This window comes from Carica papaya, chromosome 6 (genome assembly GCF_054855325.1).
Source record: "Carica papaya isolate Zhongbai chromosome 6, ASM5485532v1, whole genome shotgun sequence".
Lineage (NCBI taxonomy): Eukaryota > Viridiplantae > Streptophyta > Magnoliopsida > Brassicales > Caricaceae > Carica > Carica papaya.
The window spans coordinates 20,732,720-20,757,957 of record NC_142314.1 but is presented as its reverse complement, the minus strand read 5'-3'; the positions used below and the strand labels follow the sequence as shown (position 1 = coordinate 20,757,957).

The 25,238-nt window shown below is 33.5% G+C and overlaps 2 protein-coding genes across 7 annotated transcripts; both read right to left on the bottom strand.

Moving 5' to 3' along the window:
* Positions 1 to 1,210: 1,210 nt before the first annotated feature.
* Positions 1,211 to 7,116, bottom strand: LOC110824375 (uncharacterized). 2 transcript variants are annotated; one of them, XM_088206514.1, is made up of 7 exons: positions 7,046 to 7,116; positions 5,839 to 6,960; positions 5,703 to 5,751; positions 4,458 to 4,749; positions 2,973 to 3,022; positions 2,826 to 2,878; positions 1,211 to 2,047 (listed from the first exon to the last, which is right to left on the bottom strand). In XM_088206514.1, exons 4-7 carry the CDS (start codon positions 4,679 to 4,681, stop codon positions 1,712 to 1,714), a joined length of 663 nt encoding a protein of 220 aa, XP_088062640.1. In that variant the 5' UTR covers positions 4,682 to 4,749; positions 5,703 to 5,751; positions 5,839 to 6,960; positions 7,046 to 7,116; the 3' UTR covers positions 1,211 to 1,711. The 2 variants fall into 2 exon arrangements, with proteins under 2 accessions (XP_088062640.1, XP_088062639.1); XM_088206513.1 differs by lacking the exon at positions 5,703 to 5,751.
* HCF136 (photosystem II stability/assembly factor, chloroplast (HCF136)) lies at positions 6,962 to 25,238 on the bottom strand. 5 transcript variants are annotated; one of them, XM_088206509.1, is made up of 9 exons: positions 24,787 to 25,236; positions 24,369 to 24,604; positions 16,099 to 16,229; positions 14,251 to 14,383; positions 10,721 to 10,843; positions 9,774 to 9,848; positions 8,931 to 9,046; positions 7,929 to 8,013; positions 7,472 to 7,740 (listed from the first exon to the last, which is right to left on the bottom strand). In XM_088206509.1, exons 1-8 carry the CDS (start codon positions 25,145 to 25,147, stop codon positions 7,947 to 7,949), a joined length of 1,242 nt encoding a protein of 413 aa, XP_088062635.1. In that variant the 5' UTR covers positions 25,148 to 25,236; the 3' UTR covers positions 7,472 to 7,740; positions 7,929 to 7,946. The 5 variants fall into 5 exon arrangements, 4 of the variants coding, with proteins under 4 accessions (XP_088062638.1, XP_088062635.1, XP_088062636.1 ...); XR_015812875.1 differs by lacking the exon at positions 8,931 to 9,046 and having other exon boundaries at positions 24,787 to 25,235; XM_088206510.1 differs by lacking the exon at positions 10,721 to 10,843 and having other exon boundaries at positions 24,787 to 25,238.

Below are 25,238 nucleotides of genomic sequence, written 5' to 3'. Positions count from 1 at the left end.
GTTATATATATCTTTACCTGTGCTGAACTATGACTAGATATATATTAATGGATTTTATTTTGCATTTGCCTAAGTTCAAAAAAGATAGAGAATTTATACTTATAGTGACAAATAAATTTTATAGGATGATACATTTTTTTATATGTCATAAGACTGATGATATCAAAGATATTATTGTTTTTTAAAAAAGTGGTTCATCTACATAGAATCTTTAAGAGTAGAATTAGTGATAGAAATATTAAATTTTTTAAAATACTTTTAAAAAGTATTGTGGGCTAAGTTTGACTAATAAGTATTGTGGGCTAAGTTTGACTAATATATCTATTATATGTCACCCACAAATAGGTGGACAAACCAAAGTAGTTAATAGAATATTAACAATTCTTTTGCATGTTGTGATTAGAAAAAATTTGAAATCATGGGAAGAATGTATACAATTATTTAATTTGTACATAGTCGTAATGTACATTTTTCTACAACTATTATAAGTCAATTTACACTCTCTTATATTAGTCATTAGAACAGATTGTACATAATCTGATGTATATTAAAATTGCATAAGGGCTTTGATTTCTTTAAAAGAATTGTAGTTATACATTGATCCAGTATATATAAATATTAATTCAGTTAATTTTTTTTTGATTGTTGATCCACTGTAAGTTATTATGTCTTTATGATTTGTAACATGACATCTTAGAAAAATATGTTAAATCTCGTGTTGAGTCAAAATTGTAATATATAGTTCATACGACTTGTCCATTTATTTGGTTCATATTTTCTGTCCTCTTGACGAACTAAGTTTTTCACAATCACAACCTATAGACCTCCCATCCCATAGCCAAACAGCCATTCAAATTGCTACAAACCCTGTTTTTTAAAGTGAACTAGATATATTGAGATTCATCATTTTATTGGAAAGAAGCTTATTTGGACTAGAATTCATACTACTTAAGTTAGCAAACCAACTAGTTAATATATTTACATAATCCTTAAAAAGAGCTCATAGGAAATTCACTTGCAACAAGTTTAGTACATGCTATATGATATATTCCAATTATCCCGCTTAAAAAGTGTATAATATATGAGATGTTTCTTGTTCCAATATTTCCTAGAAGTAGTTTAGCTATTTGGCATTGATATAGTTTCCTAATAGGTTTCTTCCCTTAGAAATCCCAAAAATAGCAATCTAAATTTCCTTACTACTATCATATTGAAAAAATTATAATATTGTTCACGATGCTATCATTTTCTAAATAATGGCATATTACAATGCATGCATGAATTAAGAAATAAGAAATAAAAGTAATTGTAGTTTAGTAAACGGAGCCTAAAAGGACTAAAAATAAACCATTTGATCCTAACAAGCAAAAAATGCTTGGAAAGAAAGAAAATCTAAACTAAACAAGATATAAATAACTTTCATCAGTCAAATAACTTTCATCAGTCAAACAGTATGCCACCACGCCCTTGTGAATCCCAAGTTCATCCTTTTCAATCGCTGGCAAGATGGAAAGAACAGAGAATCAAGATGTACATATCCTCCAACAAGCAAATTGAACCTGCGCCAAGCACCCATTTCATTTCCATACCAAATTTTACTTCCAGATTTTTTCATGAATCGCGAATAACCACCCATCGTTCCCCTCCCTCCTGCACTTTAGTCATTGACTTCTGATCCTGCTGGGAACGATCAACTACTACCACGTATCTGCTAATCTTTCCTTCTTTCCAGCTTGGTGTCTTTTTCAACGGATTCCTTTTTAATCAGTTGCTCTTTGTTCCCAGACTTGGTTGAGGCTGAATTATTCTCACTGACCGTTGGTCCAACCTGTTTCTTCTCACCATAATTTTCTTGCTTTTTGGTTATGCTGCTATCTGATTCTTTCTTTGATTCAATCACAATTTCTTTTACAGCCGCCTCTAGTTTATCCAGTCTTACTTTCACCTCCAGAAGCTCCTGATTACCCTCTGCTTCTTTTTCTTGGGCGACGTTTAATTCTATCTCTTTTGCTTTTTCATCCTTTTCGTGCTTCTTCTTCTCGAGTTCCTAAGCCAAGAAGAATGATGATTATGGTGAAAATAATAATAATAACAGTAATTATTATAAATAAAAGAAAGTCATAAAGCAACTTTTCAATTGAAAAAAGGTCATACATTAAGCTATTCATAGAAAGAATGCCAAACAATTTAAGATTTAAAAAAAAGAAAAAAAACAAAAGAATCACAACAAAGAAATTACAACCACGAGTAACCACACAAGGAACAGAGAGATTGATATCATTAGAAGTTTGGTACAGAGAGACTGACATCATCAGAAAAGTTGGGTGATTGTTTCATAAAATGATTATTATTGCGTCACAAGAAATTCCAAAGATATTCAAAAATTAATTTTATTTGAAAAAAAAATTGGAGAAAAAAGGCGTGGAACTTTATAATACTCAATTGTATGAACAATGATGTTGGCATTTTTATCCATGCTCATTAAATGTCCTCACTTCCATGAGAAAAATAACTATGCTAACCAGCCTGTCTCTATAACATACATGAGGTCAAAAGCATGCTTCGGCTTAAAAGTCTTCTTTCCTCCCTCCTTTCTTTTTTCCTTACGCAATTGAAGAATGTAGACAACGACTAGTTTATACCAAAAAGGTAAAAACTGCTTCAAAAGCATCATGCACAAAAAGTGCGTAATGTGAAGTAAATTAAAATTAGTTCGATTCAATTACTACCACTTCACTGGAAAATGTACATATATTAGGCGTTGCCAGCAATAAAGGCACATCAGAAAAAATGATTTCATAGAAATGCGAGAAAGGCCAACTCACTGCATCCATTTTCCTCATTTCAGAGCGTGCATACTGAGCAACCAGATAAACAGCTGTCAAAGGAAATATCCATTTAGACAGAAGCATAAAAACAATTAATATTATGAAAATGAACCAGGACATAGGTTAAACTGCTGAATGAGATACCTAAAGAAGGCATGCAAGCAAAGAAGAGTTGTACAAGATGGAAATCAATCCTGAAACAAAATGACACAGGTGAACTGTCATACACCAGGAAGCTAACTAAAAACCATGGAAAGTGTAATAACCCTAAGCTTAAAATAAAACATTATGACTGTGTTTCCAATACTTTGAATGTGCATATTTTAATTCTACTGTAAGTATAAATTTTTACGGTGCTCACTTGCAAAGCTTTTAGATCTGGTAGCTTACATAAATAATTAAATAGTGTTCAGGGAATATAGACCACATACTATTCCCATAATAATTTTTAGAAATGCAGAATACATTTTATTATGTAGTTCGTTTCCAACATGGGTATTCTACCATATAAGTTTTCTTAACAATAAAAATTAGTATAATATAATATAGGCACCAAAGGGATGTAGCCCATATAGGAAGCTTTATAAATGTGTCAAGATATCAATCAGATAAAGAGAATGACCTTTTATCCAAACCTAGGGTCTTCTCCTATATAGTTAATTTTTCTTAGTCAGAATAGACCTTATGTTTTCTTTTCAAAATATAGTGAAATTCCAATATTTTGTCCAACAATAACAACTGAAATTTCAATAATTAAGCACCCAAAAAAGGTAATCCATACATGTGAGATACCAAGCATCAAGTACCAAGAATAGGTGATCCATACATGTGAGGTACCAAGCATCAAGTACCAAGATAGGTTACCTATACATGAGATGCCAGAATAATTTACTACTTCAGGTTTCTTAAGATTCAATACCTTTAGCTTCACAGCATTTATGCAGGCAGACACCATCTATAACCCATGCCATGGACCAGTATCAATCAAGTGAAGTCAACAGATGAGACTAGCCAAAGTTTGTTAAAAATATCCTTAAAGTTTAAAGAAAATGGACCTAACTAATCATTTATTAAGTTTCTACTAGTTGAAGACAAAAGCGATCGCATATCATCAGCAACCTCAAGAAAAGAATATTACTTTTTCTATGTCAGTGAGACATTTCCAACTTTATAAGTACATCAATCTTCTCTTTCTTGTTTGCATCCTAAATATTATCTTAATCAATCTTCTCTTTCAGTATCATCTACTATTTGTTCTCTAATATAAATTCACAAATTGCATAATTATTTTCATACTAATGACTGTTTCCTGCACCTAAATGATGAAAAAAGAAAACATAAAGCACAACAGAAGGAATTTCAAAATTCCAGCATTTGGAATAAAAATGAAAAGAACAATAAAAAAAATATAGAAAGCAAAAATGAAAACACCAAGAAAGAGCAAGAAACCATGACAGGAGAAAGTGAAATGCATTTGATAAGACACCTAGGAGATAGATAATAATTATATTTTATTTTGAAATAAGATAAAAAATATTTTATTAAAAATGTAATGCTAACCGACAAATTCATGCCCAACCAAGGACCGGAAGTGCTAAAAAAAAGGAAAACTTTAAGGAGAAAATTTACCCAAACTTCTTTTCCTTTGGCGGACCAGTGAAAAGTATCTTAGCAGCAGTCGTGAAATCAAGCTTGTCCAATTGACAATATGCCTCATTGTACTTGCTGATGCTAGACTCGACCTTATCAATGTTGTTGTTGGTGGATTTTGTGGCAATAGTACGAAAAGGCATCGTTTGATGTAGCTTAAATTTGGTCAAGAGTTGGAGCCATGTGCCTTGCTTGCGAAACATGGGTCCGTTCTCAAATTTGGCTCAAATGCTCCAACTTTCAGAAAAAGCCCTTCCGTAGAAATCCTTGCCTGCACTCCATGGTTTTATTGAGTACATTAGTCCAGGGAGAATCACGAGTTTAACAGACACACACATACATATACATATGTATATGTCCTGGTATATATTTACCATATTTTTTTGAGATAAAAGTTAGTAAATGTATTAGAAAAAGGTACCAAGAGGGTACCGCCTATGTACAAAAGATTTACTATATTAGTTATGTTAATTTGCTTCTGTGACATTATGGATATATTTCATCTGTATATGAATCAAATAAGATGGACTTGGGAAACAACAACTACAGCAGTATGCTAGAAATCTTAGAAACTTTCAAATAGTTAGACACACACAATTACGCGTAGCATGGGAAACCAAAAATTAACACTGGCTTAATAGAGAAATGAGTTTAGAAAAGCGGAGTTAACAAAAAAAAAAGAAAACATTGAAATGAGTTTAGCAGAGTCAATTTTCTCGTTATACTTGTGAAAAGAAGTCTTTACGCAAAAGATGGTTCCATCCACATCCACACTGTTGTTTCCCTTCACCTTATCAGTCAAAGAAGGAAAAATAATCTAAATATTTTCTAATTTGTTAAAACCAAAGTTTGAACTTTGTGAACATGTTGTGCATTTTCAAAATGTAAACCAACTCAATGTTCAAATTCTTTGTGCATTTTCAAAATGTAAACCAACCCAATGTTCAAATTCTAGACTGCAATACCTATTCTACAAAAACATCAAGTTGGCACTTTTTCTTGTTTAAATGCTTATAATCCATTTTTTAAAAGGAAGGCATGCATGAAACCGGACCATGGTTTCTCCCCAAGCATATTTTGCATTTCAAAGTTTTGCATCTTACACAATTTCTCCATTCAACTTAACAGTATTCATGAATGAGGCATGGAAATTAGGTGAACATAACAGGATGCGATTTCCAATATCATGGAAAGATGATTATCAAAAGTAAGGGCTTCATATACCTACTGACATGCTTCATTTCTCCAAACAACATGACGCACAGTACCTCAACTTCAATTCACAGTTTCAAGCACAATTCCCTGTTACAATTAATATAATCACAAAAAAAAGAACATAAAGAGAAGAATTCAACTGTACCCTTTTCCCAAACCGGAGTTTGCCTCTTCCGCAATTTTCCTCTTCTATCTCAGTTCTTTCCTTTGCTCCTTCCTCGGGCTTTTCTTGTTTCTTTTTCAGTTTCTATCCCTTAGACTCTCGAGCTCTTTTCTCTGTTTCTTTCTCCAATTTTTCCAGAAACAAAGAAAGAGGTTAAGAACTTTTCCTCTGCTATACACTCTCTCCTTTTCCTCCTCTGTGTTTTCTTCGCCTGTTCAGCTCTACTCAATTTATAGGGCTTTTTCGAGCTCATCTCTCTTTCTTCAGTACGTCGGCCTTTACTCAGTCCTCATCATCCTGAACCATCATCAATCATCTCATACACCAACTTCCCGAAACCAAAAGCCGAATCCCTTTTCTTTGGCCTCTTTTCGCCGCTGCTTTGCTCTGTTGCCTTCTCTCTTCTCCGAACCAGTCATCATCTTCGATGCCTCATCTCTGCCTTCTGATTTCTCGCTTCATCTTCTCATCACTTCTACCTGCTCCTCTGTTTTGGTGATCTAAGCGCTCTCTCATTTGTAGACGAGGGTAGCAGGAAGAATTTGATAGCTCAACGACGCCGTTTTTTCCCTCAAGGAAGTCTGGGCCTGGCCCATAGAAAGAAAAGGCAAGCAGGAAGGGCCTCCTGCCCCTTTTGTCTAGTTGTTGTTTTCTTATTATTTTTCTTTTGTTTATTCTCTTTTGTGTTTTTCTCAATCATATTATTTTATTTTATTTTTCTTGAAAATAAAAATAAATAATAATAATAATTAAAAATGATAGTGAATTTTTCTTTACTTTTTTTTTTTTTTCCCTTGGGCACGATAATATTAAAATAAAAACAGTAATAACAATTTAAAAGTAAATTTAATTTTGTATTTTTATTTTGTTTTATGACCAAAGAAAATTTATCAAATTTCAGGTTAAACAAAATTGTTATATGATAAATAATTGAAATTAATGAATCAAACACGTTCACTTAATTTTGTGAATAAACTATTGATGACTTTTTTTTTTTTTTTAACTTGTATCTTTGTCGTCTTTTTATGGACTCTTGTAAATATTACCAATGGGAAGCCTTATTTATTTTTGCTCTCTCAAGGACTTTCTGATTCCATTGCTGCACTGCAATAAGATAGTTATTATTAAGTTCTAATGAAAAATATTTCTTTTTTCCTTTTAAAAACATAAAGTTTTACATTACTCCCACCATCTCTGTCAAATCAACAGAATAGAGAAGTTTGTCTTCTCACTGTTGGAGAAAATGAAGAATCAATTACTGCAAAAACAACAAACTATAAGCTACTTCACAAAGTACATACAAGTTGATAACTCTCATTAATTTGATTAGTTTGTTTTAAATTTATATTAAAAAGTTATAGAAACAAACAAGATTAAAGTTTATGAGGTATACTAACTTAACTATACTCCTAAAATATCTAATAATTTTTCCTACTACAATAGCCAAATCTATCGATCAAATATATTGAAAAGAATAACTGAAATTTGATTACCAAGTAATTATCATGGTTTGGTCTTTCCCCAAGATTCTATTCTTTAATCAATCAACTTCATTCAACTGCTAGGACTCACTAGTTCGTGTCTGACAAATTCTTCAGAAAGTCTATAACCCAAGTTAAACTTGCAACTCTTAATTCATGTATTCATTGGAATGGACTTACAACGTAGGCCAATACTTGATAAAAGAACATCATAATCTCATCATTTCTGTGAGAGCTTCTTTCGGGGTACAACAGATCACAAAGAATCACAGCTAATTCTATAAAAACATTGCAACTACGGTATTGAACTGCGGGGAAAGTTTGGTACCTCTGTATATAATTTACAGCCAAAACATCCAGGCATACAAATCAACTATACAAAATTGCAAGCACTTTGAAAAACCTGCAATGGCATGAACAATGTTAAAATAATTTATTCAAACAATCTAGAAAGCCATTTTTCCTATTTCCCTTGGCCAAAATCTACCACCAAGTTATTGATGAGATGGAATGCCACAGACAACAAACTTTAGAGAACGTAACTAATGAATTTTGTCAAAAGGATGCTCAAGGGAGAATCAAATTGATTACCTTGGGTGGATTACCACTTTAACCAAGATATCGGAGCAAGACCCCATCGTTCCCAAGCACGAAGCCCTTCTTATCATTGATAAACCTACATGACAGATTATATGTTAATCATCAATTTGTATATGCTTCCAACTCTTATTAATAAAAGTTGATGCATTGTTGAAAATGCAAGGGACCCGTGGATTGTTTGGCCACTTGGGTCTATGAATTAGTATACTAGCCAACCTAACCAGGATATGGATCCATAACCACAATACCTTTAATAAATTTCAGGCATACTACCATCTCTTCTTTTGGCCAATGTTATTTTTTGTACCTGGAGTAAAACTCAAGCACTCTAATGAATTCTGACAGATCACTGGACTATGATGCCTGGGTCTTCTTATTCCGGTATTCAACTAAGATACGAAGACAAAACTCCTAACTCCTAAACGTTCATTTGTTCTTTTCTAAACTGCTTTCTGGGTTTATATGGCTTTTGGCAACAGAAACAAATGAGATACAAAAAAAAAAAAAAGGAATAGCATTCTGATATAGACCATATGGCTTACAAAATATAGACATTGGACAATGTGCCTTTCACTATGCTCCCTTAATTTGACAAAGGAACAATCACCTTTATGGTTATTACACGAATCATGAACGCTAAGTTGTAGTCCTCCATAATCCCAGAAAAACAATACTGTAAAGCACAATCTAATGAACCCTATAATCCATATATGGCACCAGTCCCTCTTTCATTGTTATCATCAGAGGAAGGAATCCCAGAGAAAATATTCCAAAAACACATCTTCGAAATAAGTCAATCACCCAGGATCCAGAAACTTGATATTCAAATACTGGGTATACAAGGAAGCATGTAATAGGAAGAAGATGAACAAGGAATTATGAAATCTTTTAAGGGGAGGAAGATTATCCTTGAGAAAATGCATTGCATAAATTACAGAATTTTAAGAAATAAAAGGATAAACATGAGGTTGCTTTTGATTTTATCTGACTTACTTCACGGAGTAAAGATTTGCAGCAATGTTATCAGCTGCTTTGTCACGGCTCCATGTCTTTCCACCATTGGTAGTTCTCAATAGAATGCCACTGCCTCCAGCTGCCCATGCCTCTTCCTGCAAATTTTCTCATGCAGTGCTTATATACTGAAGGATTCAGTTTTATCTTTTTACTTCTAAAAACTTGTAGATGATGGTGCAACTAAAAATAGGAGGTTTCCTTGTCTGCATCTCTCTTGCTAATGATCATGATTTACTCTAATCTAGATGTAGTCAGAAATATGCTATCTTAGTTCCACTTGGAACTATCTTGGAACTTAATTTTTATTATTTCATAAAGTATCTCCATCATCTAAAAGCAAAAATAAATGTGAAATTTCAAATTAAATTCCATAAATAAGTTCACTTATTCCAAACATAACCTTAATTCGTTTGTGCATTTGTAGATTTTCCTCTCTTTACCAGAACTGTCAGGTCCCATGGGATGATGAAGAAACTAGATTCAGCAGTTAACTAAGATTTGACTAAGAATCAAATTAGGAAATTGGACTGGTTGGAATTTTCACAGTCATCGTTATTTGGGAAATCAAATTAATTAGGAAATTTATATTTAACATTAGTTAGGAGAACGAAAGCATCTCTTTAAGCAGGAAGCCAAAATTATGGTTGCCGTCTATATGGAAGCAGATTGCGCTAAGAAAAGCATCAGAAAATAAATTAAGAAAAGGTTGGAAATGCTTTCATTGTAGAGATTGGTGGATCTCTATAATGATTCTAAGTCCTAAAGTTCCAAATAGGTTAGAAAGGAAAGAGAGTCTGCAAAAGCAAAGAAAAAACTTCTTACCTCTGAACGGTACCCAACATCAAGAATACCAAAACCTCGACTTTGCACAGGAACTTCTTCAAAATCTTCTGTTACCTGAAACACCCAAGACATATTATTGGGACTTCCAAGAAGAAAAGAAAAAGAAAAACACACATTTAATTTCAGTACTACCAGCAACAGAAAAGATAAAGAAAAAAAGACTGCACAATTTGGAGGGGAGCCATGACTGTTGAATGAATCATGAATTATCCACTTGTACTGAGAATTTTACATTCAAGATAAAAAAATAGGAATGTTGGTTCATCTCCAGAGAAATTTGATTGTCGATTTTGATTGTCCATTTTGAATGAGATCCACAAAGGAAAGAAAGGAGGAAAAAGAATAGTCATTTGTCAAAGTTCTTCAAGACTGTAATGGCAATTTTTATAATAATTTCAATAGAGTAAGCGATTTCAAACAATCATATGATATGTTATGAAGACCAACTATAAACTTAGTAACAAGGATAATATACTAGAAAAATTTTCTTCTCTTAAAATTGTTAACTTAAGCAATATATAGAGAGTTTGTTCTGAGAAATCGAAGTCTCAAGAATTCAAAACTCTGAGGTTAATATTTTTATACTTCAAACATAAAGACAAATGTCAGTAATGGCTCCCAAAAAATGCATAAATTAAAAGTGACGTGAAGTTTTTCAGGAAACAAAGAACTCAGGCTGAGTGTAGTTTGAATTCATAGCTAATTTGGCAAAGGCCTTAATGAATTGGAAAAGTAATGGTTAGAACAAGAAATAAAATTCTTAATCCAACCATTTGAACTCCTTTGTCTTTTATTGAGTTCTGTTTTTCTTCTTATTTGTATTTTGTAAAAGTTACAGTAGAACTTATATTCACTGGCTTATGGCTTGCATTTAATTCATAATCAGTGCATCTCGTTAAATTTCTTTCTCATAGTATTTTACTCACCCCAGTGCCTTTGCTAAGGTAAAGTCCTCCTCCACGAACAAGAAGCCAAAGACCACCATCAGCTCTCCATCCCATGTTCTGAATTCTTCGTGCAATTGCTCTGTTATGTGGTTGCCAGAATGGCTATAAATAGTGGAAAACAGTGGTTAAACCCACAACTTAATTGAAACATAAAACTCATGACAAATTTACAACCACTCACATTAATTTTTGTCCCCATATTTGTTCAATGTACTGAAAGAAGTATAAATAGAAATAGAGAAGTATATATAGCTATTCTCATGAGAAAAATTGAGAAATTATTTTCATATAGAAGGTAAGATACAATGATAAAACAGGGTTTCAAATATATGACTCTTTTCTCCCATTAATCCAGTCCTGAATGGGCTATGGCTTGTGTATCTTGTTTCGAAAAGATCTTTAGATTCATCAGACCGCTCTGGCCACCCATTTTCCTTGTCCTTACATTCTTTCTTTGCGCTATACTCCTATCTTTCTTTTTGCACTGTCTAAACTGATGATCTTGTTTCTTGGAACTGATTCATTCATAGAAATCTTATGATTACGAGGCTGTTTATATGCTTTCTTTAATTTAGCTTCTTGAATTTGTTATATTTTTTCTATGAATTCTAACCATAGAGTTTGGCCTTTGGATCCACTGGTACCTTTACGTGCAAATCTTGTTTTGAGTTTTTAATCCACAACCCTGTTATTCAGAAAATTGCCTTTGGTAAATGTTTTGGAACTTGGAAAGTTGTTGCTCCCTCCAAGGTTAAGATTTTTGTTGGACTGTGGTCCTGACCAGATTCAATACTAACAATTTGTTCCAAGTTTGCAGGCCAAATTTCATTTTCTCCGCACTGATGTGTGGGTGCTCAAATTCTTAAGGCTCTTTACAGAGACACACGTATGAAGAAAGTCGCACAATTCAAAATCTACCTATAGATTGGTGCAGAGCCACAAACTGGGCCCAAGTCCTGCCATGCTATGCTATTCTCAATTTCTGCCATGCTATGTCATCTTACTGTAGCATCGCCTTGGTACAAGGGAAAGGAATCCCAATTGACTCAACCAATTATTATCTGGAGAGTAAAGTAAGCTGGGGGTTTAAAATTACTGTTTCTGAACAACTGGACTTGGTTAACATGGCTTGATGGTGGTATAGAACAATGGAACCAAACTAGACAAAGAGAATATATATGTATATTTCAATTAGGGATCAAGGATCTACAATTACAAGGTCGATAAGCACTCAATCACGAAAAAATATGTGATGTAAGACGAAGGGAACTTGAAAATAAAACTTGGAGAATATATATCAAGAAACAAAATAAGAGATATCAAATCTCAATAATCAAATCAATAATTCAATGTTTGAACACTAATTGTAAGAATAATCTGCCAATAATTACGTTTATGTCGGAATTCTACTAAAAAGAAAATAACTATTTAATATTATAACCAATAATAAAGTATACAAATAACATGTGAACTAAATAAGAAACAATGAACTCATAGGAAACATAAGCCCATAGCTAATAATTTCTAAATTAACTAAATACCTTACTAATAAATAATATTTCCATAAGTATCTCCTAATGAAATATGCCACTTTAGTATCTTTCTCTTTTATATCAACATGTCTATAATTTTATTCATCAATAGTTTGAATGACAACATGGTATCTCCCATATTTTTTATGTGGTTTCTAAATATCCTATTAGGGCTTTTGCTAGACTATCAAATATTTAAAAGCTTGAGTTTCAAATATTGAGTATTTTGTTTAAAGGTCAAGCTCTCTTTAATGGAGGAATTAGGAGCCTTGTAGATATTTCCTCTTCTGTCAGTAAGACCAAACATCTTTTTGTTCTTGGGTGGCACCCCATACTGTGCTGGTAACATCATTTTTTGTTTCTCTAAGAAAGTGCTGTTATGACCATAATTAGGATATCAAATAGCGAATTAAAACTAAATAAGAAATAACGAACCTATAAAAGTACTAAGATAGAAAAACATTCCCCTGCTTCAAGTGAAGTTGAATTTGCAGAATGAGGATAGTCATCAAGTAATTGAGGATTTAGAATGAACTCTATTAAATAATAAGTTCTCATAAACCTAGTTTCTAGGAAATGACTCAATTTATTATTAATGTTGTATTTTGTTACTCCCCCTTACATGAAAGTGGAATTGTGTGTGAGCAAGATAGGTGCAAGCGAAATTTCATGGCAAAACCCAATTATGGGGACAAACAGAGAAATATGCAGAATGGGGGATCGAATAACATCTAAAAATGGTGAATGAAATATTAGAGCTCTAGGAATTTGAGTACCTATAGAAACACCAATAGACAAAACAGGAGGCTCAAAGTCTAAATTGGGTAACAATTCTCTACATTGAAAACTCAGGTTGATGATCATATTAGGCAAATCAAGAAATAAGAATTAGCTCCAAGTTTGCTCATGATGAAATAAGGGGCCATGAGTTCTGTGTGTTGCTTTCTCAAATGTGAAGGATAATGCTTAGTCTAGTGCAATCATGACATATCACCAGCATTAAAAATCATATCATGAACACCATAAGCAGACCCATATTCGGTCACTCATTGTAATATGTTTAATCTCCATTTTCATATCATGAATTAGGTAGGAATTCAGCTAGCTCAAAATATGGGCATCACGATGGAGTATTAAGTAAATAGGGGTCCGTAGTGAATATTATGAATGATAGAGGAAGAGGCTTTTCCCAGTGGATTACAGTAGGCAAAACTTACCTTCTACACCATTATGCACCTACACTAATCACCTTAACTATTATTAACTACTCAAATTACCCATTAAGCTGAGAGTGAAATGCATATGAGAAATTTAAAACAATGTTAAAAGAGCTTTCAAAGTACCATCTGAAATAATTGGTAAACTCGACATCTCTATCTAACACTATAACAGAAGATAACCATGTAACTTAACAACCTCTTTAAGGAATAACTTGGTTACATTAGATGCATTGATTATTTCAAAAAAAAAAAAAATAGATGCATTGACAGTTTTAATACAAGGATAAAAAGTGTCATCTAAGTTGCAGCGATGCAATCAGGACATCAAGGTTATCTGGATAGACCCAACATTAAGTCCACAGTAACATCCTTCCAGAGATCAAGGAAGCATAAGATCAGGCTTCATGGAGGCTACCAATTAATGGCTGCTACAAAAAGTTTTCTGAAACTATATCTGACATAAATAATAGTCAACACAGATGGTTTCACATTGAGACACCAAATATGACTTCAAATACCTAAGATTTATAAGTATGCCAATTCCTAAGAGGCAATTTTCGGGAATCAATTGATGAGTCACTCTTATTTTAATTAGTTAAGAAAAGAAAATGACAGTTAACCGTCCAAACGCGACCTGACAGGCTTATTAACCACAACTGAAATAACATAAAGTTCAACCCTGAACCTATGTGCATGGTAGATGGGATAACATATGATAGGAGAAAATTGAGACTGCATGAAAAGAATAGACTATCACCTGCCCAGGCTCCCATGTCAGATAGAAGTTACCACGGCTTGAGACAGCAACATATCTTCCATCTGGTGAACGGTTCACAGTGCTAAATGTGCCTGTATAATAGCTAGCACCACTGATACCACTTGAAACTGTTCTGCAAAACAATGAAGCTGTATGAGTATCTTTGCCATTCAAAGTTAATAATATTCATTATGCAGATTTGGTGGGTTCTTCAAGTCAAATTGTGAACACGAAGGTGAGCTTTAGCTGAAGAATGTACGTGAGAAGATTATAAATATCTACATCAACAGTTTCCACACCTCAACCTTGAGGACAAGGTTGATGCTCAAGGGGAGGATATTGTCATAATACAAAGGATAAAAAGGAAACTTCACAAAAAGGTAAATTAGTTTTTTGCATGTATCAATTAGGGTTTAGGAGTAGGGTTAATGTTTTAAATGTACGGCAGCCACTGCCGCATCATGAGCAGCCAATGATTCCTGCCGTGAATATTGTCCCTCTTTATTATTTTGAAGCCTATAAAAGCCTCACTCTTTATGTTTGTAATTATCAAGGAACGAAATAAAATAATTATCCCAGATTTTCTTCTATGTTTCTCCTGTCCTCGCTTCTTCTCCTTCTTCTTTTCTTCTTTTTTATTTCTTCAGATCAGACCCATGTCCAAGGTGTCTGACAGTGTCCTGAAAATTTACTACCAATTTTGTCTAAATGCACAAGAATTCTCACCAGAAGACCCACATGTCAATTCAATCCACCAAAAATAAGAACTAGAAGAACTGCTTGCCAAGGATGACTCTCCATCTCACAAGTTGGAGATAGAAGAGTCCATTTGGAGCAATAGAAAAACTGAAAGCTTTTAATAATGGTTTTTCAAAACCTTTTAAGTATATGTCCAGCTAAGATAATGAACATGAGTATTATGTTGTGCCCACTGTCCCCACCCTAGATCTACAATTCAAAAGGAAAGAAAGAAGGTAAAGAAAAAATAAAATTTAACTTGTGAACTGAGTACTTCCAACAAAGAAAGTACAATTTACATGTTTTAAAACCACATAAAACAAATTATCTGACTAGCATAGATATAATTTTGATAGCTAATAGGTGCAATATATTTCCTTTTGAAAAAAAAAAATAGATGGTGCATCTTTTTCTTTCGAGAAAAGCAAAAGACCTATTTCTTAAGGGCACATTTGAACCAAGAAATTACCTTATTATCAAGTTCAGAAACCTTTCTAAATGTACCTTTTAATTCTTTAAATTGCTAATGAATCTAATTAAGCTGAATCTCCAGTGCAGAATCACCAAAAGTTTATTAGATGATTGTGCAAACTGAAATCAATCCGTGCAAACTGGGCCTCTCTTCTTCTCAGTCCTGTTTGAGGGGGAGTATTGAAGCTAAAACTCAACATGCAGAATATTAGCTTTAGTAGTTGTACCATTTTATTTTATTTTTTTAAAAAATTAACTTTATCACTTCAAGTTCAGCCAAGACATTCCCTTCAACATTTTGCAAGACCTCAATTTCTTTTGTAAAAGTAATAAGGGGTTTTCTTTCTGCAACCAAAGAGTATAAAGAGAGAGAGGCTTCTATACTAAACACTCTAACAGGTTAAACTAACTAATTCAAAGATAAAATTTAATATGTAATATGTTTGTGTTTAAGGAGTTCATTTGTTGTCTTCTCAGTTACGATGAGATCTTTCCCAATCATACATCTATTATTAGCAACTCTAATTACTGACTTTGTGCCAAAACAGCAACATAGATAGGGGGAAGAGAAGGAGAGGAAACCAAAATTTTCATACTCTTAATACAATCTTTAAATTAAACTAGATCCCTGAAACACACCTATTAAGTGTAGCTGAGACAGTCTCCTGAACAGCCGCCCTCCAGTTGTAACCCCTGTTTGATGTAACATATATTGCACCTTGGTCAGTCACCATTTCTGCACTCTTTTCTCCAGTTGCCTTTATATATACCTACGAATATTGAGGTTAAAACAAATATCTCAAATTTCTTTAGAAGATAATTTAAATATGCAAGTATGCTCTGGGAGTCTCCTCATGAAATGTATGAAGGAAAAGAGAATAAAACTCAAAAGAAATTCATAGCAAAAGCACATGTTCAAAAAATCACAGATACATGTATAGAAAGTCATGTTAATGTAGGTATTTTAATATATAAATTCATGTGCTTACATTAATTATTGATCTTGAGATAGAAAAAGATAAGTAGAATGCACAACTAGTAGATAGTTCCCAGTGTCAGCAAAGATCATATCTAGTTTCATTTTATATCACATGGGCTAGAAACCAGTAAATGTGGTTTATCTAGATCATAGTAATATGATTAAAGTTGTATTTTTCTGTCTCTTCCATATATAATATAACTTCTCAGAAAGTTTAAATACAACTACTCATTTTTTGTTAGATATGGTACAGCATAGGATCCTTTTTCCATTCCGTTCAGTTCAAAGTCTACGGTCCAGATTTCCATGTTAAATGCTTCAATTCACATTGTACTGCCACTTCTCTGTTTGAGTTGTATTTTGCCATTCAGATTTCCATGTTATGTTCAGTGAATCCATATGCAAAATCCACTGGAATTATAAAGAAAACAAACACTGTTCTGATGTTATGTTGTAGTCTCATACTTGGCTGAAACATCAAGCACAGCAAGAGAAAAGAGTTTCCTTTTGCTCCAAACAATTCCACACTCAAATTGCAAACAATATGAAGTATGACCAACTTGTCAGGGAAAAAGAAGTTAGTGTTATTTCTGATAATTTGCAAATTTACCAAATTGGTCAATTTGTCATGTGAAAAATGTATTACAATAAACAGTCACTGAATTCATTCAGACTCATCAATATCCTCTATAAGTTAGTATGTCATGTATTACATGTGGTCTTCCTTTTCACTAATAAAAGGAAGATCAGCAAGGGAAAATCACTTAACCGGCAGTAGGCCATAAGACAGTGACAATCAAATTATCCTCCACCAAAGGACATGGTGTTTTTTCAGTGTAGTCAAATAGAGCATAATAGCAAGATTATTCTAAGTCAGTATGAGCATTGGAAATGACATCTAGTGGTAGAACAGAGATAATAAATTGTATCATTTCTTGTCAACTTAAGCTTTTCTACGTTTAGTTATTATGTTTCTTCTAATTTTTTTAGGCAACAAGTTTTTATTTCTTCCGAGAAACAACCTCCATTGGTTCACAACTTTTATGGGACATTAACCCTCTCTACCCCTCGCAAAGCCCTAAAGGATTATAATAACTATTGATGGACAAATAGTCCTTAATCTCCCCAACTAGAAGCTCTAAGGTTTACACATAAAAAGAACTTATTTGTGGTGACTAGTTGATGCAAACAAGGTTAAAAACATTCAAAATACTAAAAGAGTATCAAAAGGTGACTTGAAGCAAATTTCAAATGACGTATAAATAAAGTTCCAAATCTAGAAAGTTTCAGCAGACCAGTAACAAAATCAAAAGTAAAAAAGCTAAAAGATTTGCTCCAAGTTTTCACTTAAAAACATGTGAATGATGGGTTGGCCAATTATAGAAAGTTCAAATATGATATTTTTGAACAACTCAAATTCGTAACTTTAATTGAGTTTAAATAATTTGAGATAATTTGTGCTTGTTTGAGTCTTATTGGTAATGGGTGAATAAGCTTTGTGTATAGGCTGCATTAATTGAGTTGTTTTAAGTATTTTAGATTATTTTATTTTAGTTTGAGTTAATTAAGCCCACATAGTCAAGTGTAACTAATTTGGACTTAATTCTTGTTTTAGTGTTATTATAAGAATGAACCCATAACTATATGGTGGCACAAACAATTAGTGGTGTTGGTTAAAAAGATTGGAGTTACATAACAATTACATGCCTATAATTAGCCTAATTATTGTTGGAGTTACAATTATAATTATCACATAATTAACTTAGTTATTATGGAAGTTACAGTTGTAATTATTGTATTGTAATTTATCATTGATTTCTTTGACTATAAATATTAAAGGAACTCTTCTTTGTAGATATCAAGAGTAGTAATCAAATATTTCAAATTGAGTTAAGAGCGTTTTGGCTCTCTTTTCACTTTATATACAAGGTGTTGATTTGGAATACAATTGTTATCATTTGTATTCAATTTTGATTTCTTATTTCAATTGTTCTTGGTGCTTGTTTGGATTGGGTTCAAGGGATATCATTTATCCTTTTTGGATTCTATTTAACTTTTACTATTTGGGTGATTGAACAAATTTGCTTCCTTTTTACTTAAAATCTAAATTATGTTCTAAAACGATTGAAGAATTCTAAGGTTCAAACAAAGGTCTTGGGGTTCCGCATCATTTGGTATCAGAGACAGGTTCATCAAATTTGAAGATAGAGCTACAAGGGAGTGAAAGAACATCAAAAGATCAACAATTCATCCTCAAAGCAATGCAACAACAATTTGAGAGGATTCAACTAGTTATTGGCAACATGAATGAGAAACTAGAGAAATAATAAAGTTAAATTTCATGAGAGAGGAAACTTCCCAAACCAATCTAAGGGCAAGAAGACTTCCAACACCACCTTTTGATGAGAAAGTGGAGGAAGAATTTGATGACCAAGCTACTTTGGTCAATGAAGGTCGAAATTATGGTAAGGGTCGAAATGATCCTGATAAAAACATTGGGAGCATCAAAATGAAAATCCCATCGTTTTTAGGCAAAAATGATCCGAATGCTTATCTTGAATGGGAGCGCAAAGTGGAGCTTATTTTTGAGTGCCACAATTATTCGGATGAGAAAAAGATAAAACTTATGGTCGTGGAGTTTGGAGAGTACGCTATTGTGTGGTGGGATCAACTCATCACAAGTAAAAGGAGAAATGAAGAGAGATCTATTTCCACTTGGGCCGAAATGAAGGCTATTATGAAAAGGCGATTTGTTCCTATTCACTACTATAAGGACTTACATAAAAAATTGCAAGGCCTTATACAAGGGAATAAGAGTGTAGAAGACTACTACAAAGAGATGGAGATAGCCATGATAAGGGATAATATTGAAGAGGATAGAGAAGCTACTATGACAAGGTTCTTAAATGACTTTAACAAAGACATAGCCAACATTGTAGAACTTCAACATTATGTAGAAATTGATGATATGGTACACATGGCTATAAAGATTGAAAGACAATTAAAGCGAAAGGGGAACACAAGATAAGCCAACACTTATTTGGCCCAAAATTCCAATTGGAGGCCGAATTGGATGGGAGATAACAAGGCTGTCTAATTCAAAAGAGATGACAAAACTAAACCAAAAGATGCTAATGATAATAAAAACAAAGGTATTTCTAACTCCCAAACTCCTAGGAATAGAAATATCAAGTGTTTTAGATGCTTGGATTTTGGTCATATTGCATCTCAATGCCCAAATAAAAGGGTAATGGTGATGCGTGGTGATGGTGTTGAAATGGATTATGAGAGTGATGTGGAGGATGAAATGCCTCTTTTGGAGGATTGTAGTGATGGAAAAACGCATATGGAAGGTAAATTGTTGGTTTCTAGGCGTGCTTTAAATATGCAAGTAAGGAATGATGATGAGGGGGTTAAGTTGTAAAGAGAGAACATTTTTCATTGTAGATGTCTAGTGAATAGAAAATTGTGTAGCATAATTATTGATGGGGGTAGTTGTGTAAATGTGGGTAGTACCTTATTTGTTGATAAACTGGGTTTGCAAACTACAAAACATCCTAAACCTTATAAACTGCAATGACTTAACAATAGTGGGGATGTGAGAGTTAATAAACAAGTGAGGATGCCTTTTACTATTGGGAAGTATAGTGATGAGGTGACATGTGATGTAGTTCCTATGCAAGGTAGTCATATTTTGTTGGGTAGACTATGGCAATGGGATAGAAGAGTGATGCATAATAAGTATCTCAATAGGTACATGGTAGAAAAAGAGGGCAAAAAGTATACTTTTCTTTCTTTAACCCCTAAACAAGCTTTTGAAAACCAAATGCAACTTGAAAAGTCCCATGATGAATTCGCACAAAGAGAGGCCGAGAGAAAAAGAAAAGAAAAAGAAAAAGAGAAAAGAGAAAAGAAAAGAGAGTGAGAGAAAATTAGAGTAGAAAAATGAAGATTAAAAGAAAAAAGAAAGAGATGTGCATTCGACCATAGAAAAGAATGAGGAAAAGAAAATGAGTTTTTATGCTAAAATGAAATATGTGAGAAAAACTTTATTTTCTAACAAGCCAATGATTGTACTCATGTACAAGGAAGCTTGTTTCTCAACTAACGAACTTGACCATTCTTTACAAAGTGTTGTGGTTCAAGTTTTGCAGGAATTTAGTGATGTCTTTCCCGATGATCTACCTCAAGGTTTACCACCTTTGAGAGGGATTGAACATTGAATTGACTCCATTCCCGGGACTGCCATACTAAATAAACCAGCCTATAGGAACAATCCTGAACAATCCTGAGGAGACCATAGAGCTTCAAAGGCAAGTGGATGAGCTCTTACAAAAGGGGCACATTTGAGAAAGTTTAAGCCCATGCGCAGTGCCCATCTTATTAGTACATAAAAAAAATGGTAGTTGGCATATGTGTGTTGATTGTAGAGCTGTCAACAAAATAACAGTAAAATATCGACACCCAATACCTCGCGTTGATGATATGTTAGATAAGTTGTATGGTGTTTGTGTATTTTCTAAAATTGATCTTAAAAGTGGTCATCACCAAATAAGAATTAAACCAGGAGATGAATGGAAAACTACTTTTAAAACAAAACAAGAGTTATATGAGTGGTTGGTTATGCCATTTGACTTAACTAATGTGTCAAGTACTTTCATGTGTTTAATGAACCATGTTTTATGTGAATTTATTAGAAAATTTGTGGTTGTTTACTTCGATGACATTCTTATGTATAGCAAATCTATTGATGAGCATGTCATGCATTTGAGGCAAGTGTTTGACACATTGCGCAAATTTCAACTATATGCTAACATGAAGAAATATACATTTTGCATTGATCGCATCATTTTCTTAAGATATGTCGTGAGTGCAAAAAAAATCGAGATAGATAGTGAAAAGATAAAGGCTATTCAAGAGTGGCCGACACCTAAAAGTGTAAGTGAAGTGCGTAATTTTCATGGTTTGGCAAGTTTCTATAGGAAATTTGTAAAATATTTTAGTACCGTTGCTGCCCCTTTAACTAAAATCATAAAAAAAGATAAGGGGTTTGTTTGGGGAAAAGAACAAAAACATGCGTTTTTCTTATTGAAAGAAAAGTTATGTAATGCGTTTTTATTAAAATTGCCTAATTTTGATTCAACTTTTGAAATTGAATGTGATGCCTCTGGGCTTTGGATAAGTGTTGTTCTTATGCAAGATAAAAGACTCATTGCTTACTTCAGTGAGAAGCTCAATGGTGTACAATTAAATTATTTCACCTATGACAAAAAGTTTTATATTTTGGTAAGAGCATTAAAGACATGTCAGCATTATTTGTTACTAAAAGAATTTGTAACTCACATCAGTTATGAATCTTTGAGGCATTTGAAAGGGTAAGGCAAGCTTAATAAACGACATGCAAAATAGGTGGAATTCATAAAGTCCTTCCCATATGTGATCCAATATAAGTAAAGAAAAGAAAATGTGGTAGCTGATACGCTTTCAAGAAGGTAGAGTCTTATTTCTACTCTTTCTACAAAGTTGTTGGGATTTGAGCATTTCAACGAATTGTATGTGTATGATAGTGATTTTTCAAATGTTTATGTGCCTTGTGAACATGTGGCATTTCAAGACTTTTATAGGCATGACGGTTTTCTATTTAAAAAAGAAAAATTATGTGTGCCTAATAGTTCTATTAGGGAGTTGCTTGTTCGTGAAGCACATAGTGGTAGTTTAATGAGACATTTCAGGATTGATAAAACTTTGAGCATTTTATATGAACATTTCTTTTGGCCTAATAAGCGCAAACATGTTGAAAAAATTTGTGCGCAGTGCATCTCATATAGGCAAGCTAAGTTTAGAGTTCAATCACATGGATTATATATGCCATTATCCATTCCCACACATCCTTGGGTTGATATTTTTATGAACTTTTTGTTGGGTTTGTCTAGGACTAGAAAAGGCCGAGACTCAATATTTGTTGTTGTTAATTTTTTTTCCAAAATGACACACTTTATGCCATGTCACAAAACAAATGATGCCACACACATAACAGATTTGTTTTTCCCCAAAATTGTTAGAATGCATGGCATTCCTAAAACTATTGTGTCCGATAGGGATATTAAGTTTTTAAACCACTTTTGGCGAGTTTTGTGGTCCAAACTTGAGACTAAACTTTTATTTTCTACTATTTCACATCCACAAACGGATGGTTAAACTGAAGTAGCAAATAGAATACTTGTTACATTATTATGTGTTTTAATTGGAAGGAATGTTAAAACTTGGGAAGATATGCTACCATTTGTTGAATTTGCTTATAATCGGAGTATACATTATTTTACTGAGTTTTCTACTTTTGAAATTGTGTATGGTTTTAATCCTTTAACTCTACTTGGTTTGTTGCCTATTCCTATAAGTGACATTTCTAATTTGGATGGACATAAGAAAGCCAAAATGGTTAAAGTAATTCATGAAAAACTAAGGCAGAACATTGAAAAAAAAATGAACAAGTAGCATCCCATGTCAATAAAGGAAGCCACAAGATTTCATTTGAACCCAGAGATTGGGTGTGGGTTCATTTGCGCAAATAACGATTTCTATCAAAACGGAAATCTAAGTTGGATGCTCGTGGGGATGGTCCATTTCAAATATAGCTAAAATCAATGAAAATGCCTACAATGTGGACCTACCAGGTGAGTATAGTGTTTCGACTACATTTAACATATCTGATTTATCCCCTTTTGAAATTGATGCAGGAATTGATTCGAGAACAAATCCTTTTGAGGGGAGGGAGAGTGATGCAAATAAGGCTAAAAATACTCAAGATATTCAAAGAGCATCAAAATGTGACTTAGAGCAAATTTTAAATAACGTAAACACAAATAGAGTTCCAAACCTAAAAAGTTTAAGTGGACCAGTAACAAGACCAAAGGCAAAGAAGCTTAAAGATTTACTCCAAGTTTTCACTCAAAAACTTGTGGATGATGGGCTGGCCAATTGTGAAAAGTTCAAATATGAGCTTTTTGAACATATCAAATTCGTAACTTTAATTGGGTTTAAATCATTTGGGATAATTTGAGCTTGTTTGAATATTATTGGTAATGGGTAAATAAACCTTGTGTATGGGTTGGATTAGTTGAGTTGTTTTAAATATTTTAGATTGTTTTATTTTAGTTTGAGTTAATTAAGCCCATATAGTCAAGTGTAACTCATTTGGGGTTAACTTTTGTCTTAGTGTTATTACAAGAATGAGCCCATAACTATATGGTACCACAAATAATCAGTGGCGTTGGTTAAGAAGATTGAAGTTACAAAGAGTTACAAAGAGTTAAATAACAATTATATGTCTATAATTAGTCTAATTATTGTTGGAGTTACAATTGTAATTATTACATAATTAGTCTAAATATTGTGAGAGTTACAATTATGTTGTAACTTATCATTGATTTCTTTGGTTATAAATACTAAATGAACTCTTCTTTGTGGACATCAAGAGTGGTAATCAAATATTTCATAATTAAGTTAAAAACGTTTTAACTCTCTTTTCATTTTATGCACAAGGTGTTGATTTAGAATACAATTGTTATCACTTATATTCAATTTTGATTCCTTATTTCAATTATTCTTGGTGTTTGTTTGTACTGGGTTCAAGGAATATCATTTATCTTTCTTGAGTTTTATTTAACTTTTACCATTTGGGTAATTGAACAAATTTGTTTCTTTTTTACTTGAGATCTAAATTCTATTCTAAACCGACTGAATAGTTATAAGGTTCAAGCAAGGATCTTAGAGTTCTGCATCACTAGTCCTCACTCGCCTGAGTAAGAAGCTATTAGTTCACAACAACTTACTAAAATTTCTTTTTTTGTGCAAAAACGAAGAGAAAGAGAGAGAGAGAGAGAAGAAATATATCTCGCTAATAACCGAGTGCGCAAAGGTTGAACCTTACCATATCACCAGGAAGTTGTGCGCTTAATGGTATCCTCTCCCAACTTTCTCCAGCATCAGAAGTGTATAACAAAATGGCAGGCTTTCCTACAATCCAGCCTTCCTTTCCTTTGAAACTGATTGAATTAAATCGGTAATTAAAATCTTCGTCCTCGGCCGATGGTATAGAACGCGGAACCCACGTGTTCCCACCGTCTTTCGTCTCCAAGATGGTTTGCCTTGTCCCCAGCAGAAAACCTATCAAAGGAAATTGGTTGTCAAAATAAATCCTAGGCATCACCGTTAGAGGAAAAGAAAAGGCCGGGTACACCAAAGAGTTAGCTCAATCAAGCTGAATTTATTCGCCAAAGCCAACTTCTCTTTCCATTTTCCTAAAAAAAAAATTTAAAATTGAGGAAAAAGATATCGCAAAAACTGACCGTGGTTCGAGTCATCGGGAACGAAAGCAATGTCGAGAAGAACAACGCCAGGGTCAATAGGAAGGTAGACTCGCTCCCACTCGGAAAGTGGCTCCTCGGCCTTAGCCTGCTGCGTGAGGCCGACTAAAGGAGCAAGAGAAAGTGAAATAGCAGCTGTCTGGGAGACAAAATTCCTGCGATTGAGGGGCGACTGAGACGACGATGGGTGCTGGAGAGAGGCCCGGGTTAGTAGACGGTGGGATGGCGTTGGAGAGTGCGTTCGGTGGAGAAGGCAAGGGGTAATGAAGAGAGAAGTGAGTGAAGGTTTTAGGAGGATTGATGGATGGAAGCAGTCAGCCAATTTTGGAGACGCCATATCCATGGTGTGATTTCTGTGTGTGTGTGTGTGTTATGCTTTTTCTTATCCGAATGGTTGTTATGTAACGGCTATGCTGGCTGTTTTCGAGCGTCTC

What these genes read in the sequence shown, in the direction of transcription:
- LOC110824375 (XM_088206514.1), bottom strand. Translation starts at nt 4,681, where the DNA reads ATGTTTCGCAAGCAAGGCACATGGCTCCAACTCTTGACCAAATTTAAG. An exon ending in CCAAAGGAAAAGAAGTTTGG is followed by an intron (nt 3,023 to 4,457) that starts GTAAATTTTCTC and finishes ATTTTGTTTCAG; the next exon opens with GATTGATTTCCATCTTGTAC. An exon ending in TGCTTGCATGCCTTCTTTAG is followed by an intron (nt 2,879 to 2,972) that starts GTATCTCATTCA and finishes TTCCTTTGACAG; the next exon opens with CTGTTTATCTGGTTGCTCAG.
- HCF136 (XM_088206509.1), bottom strand. Translation starts at nt 25,147, where the DNA reads ATGGATATGGCGTCTCCAAAATTGGCTGACTGCTTCCATCCATCAATC. An exon ending in CACAACTTCCTGGTGATATG is followed by an intron (nt 16,230 to 24,368) that starts GTAAGGTTCAAC and finishes CAATATTCGTAG; the next exon opens with GTATATATAAAGGCAACTGG. An exon ending in GCAAATCTTTACTCCGTGAA is followed by an intron (nt 8,014 to 8,930) that starts GTAAGTCAGATA and finishes TCTGTCATGTAG; the next exon opens with GTTTATCAATGATAAGAAGG.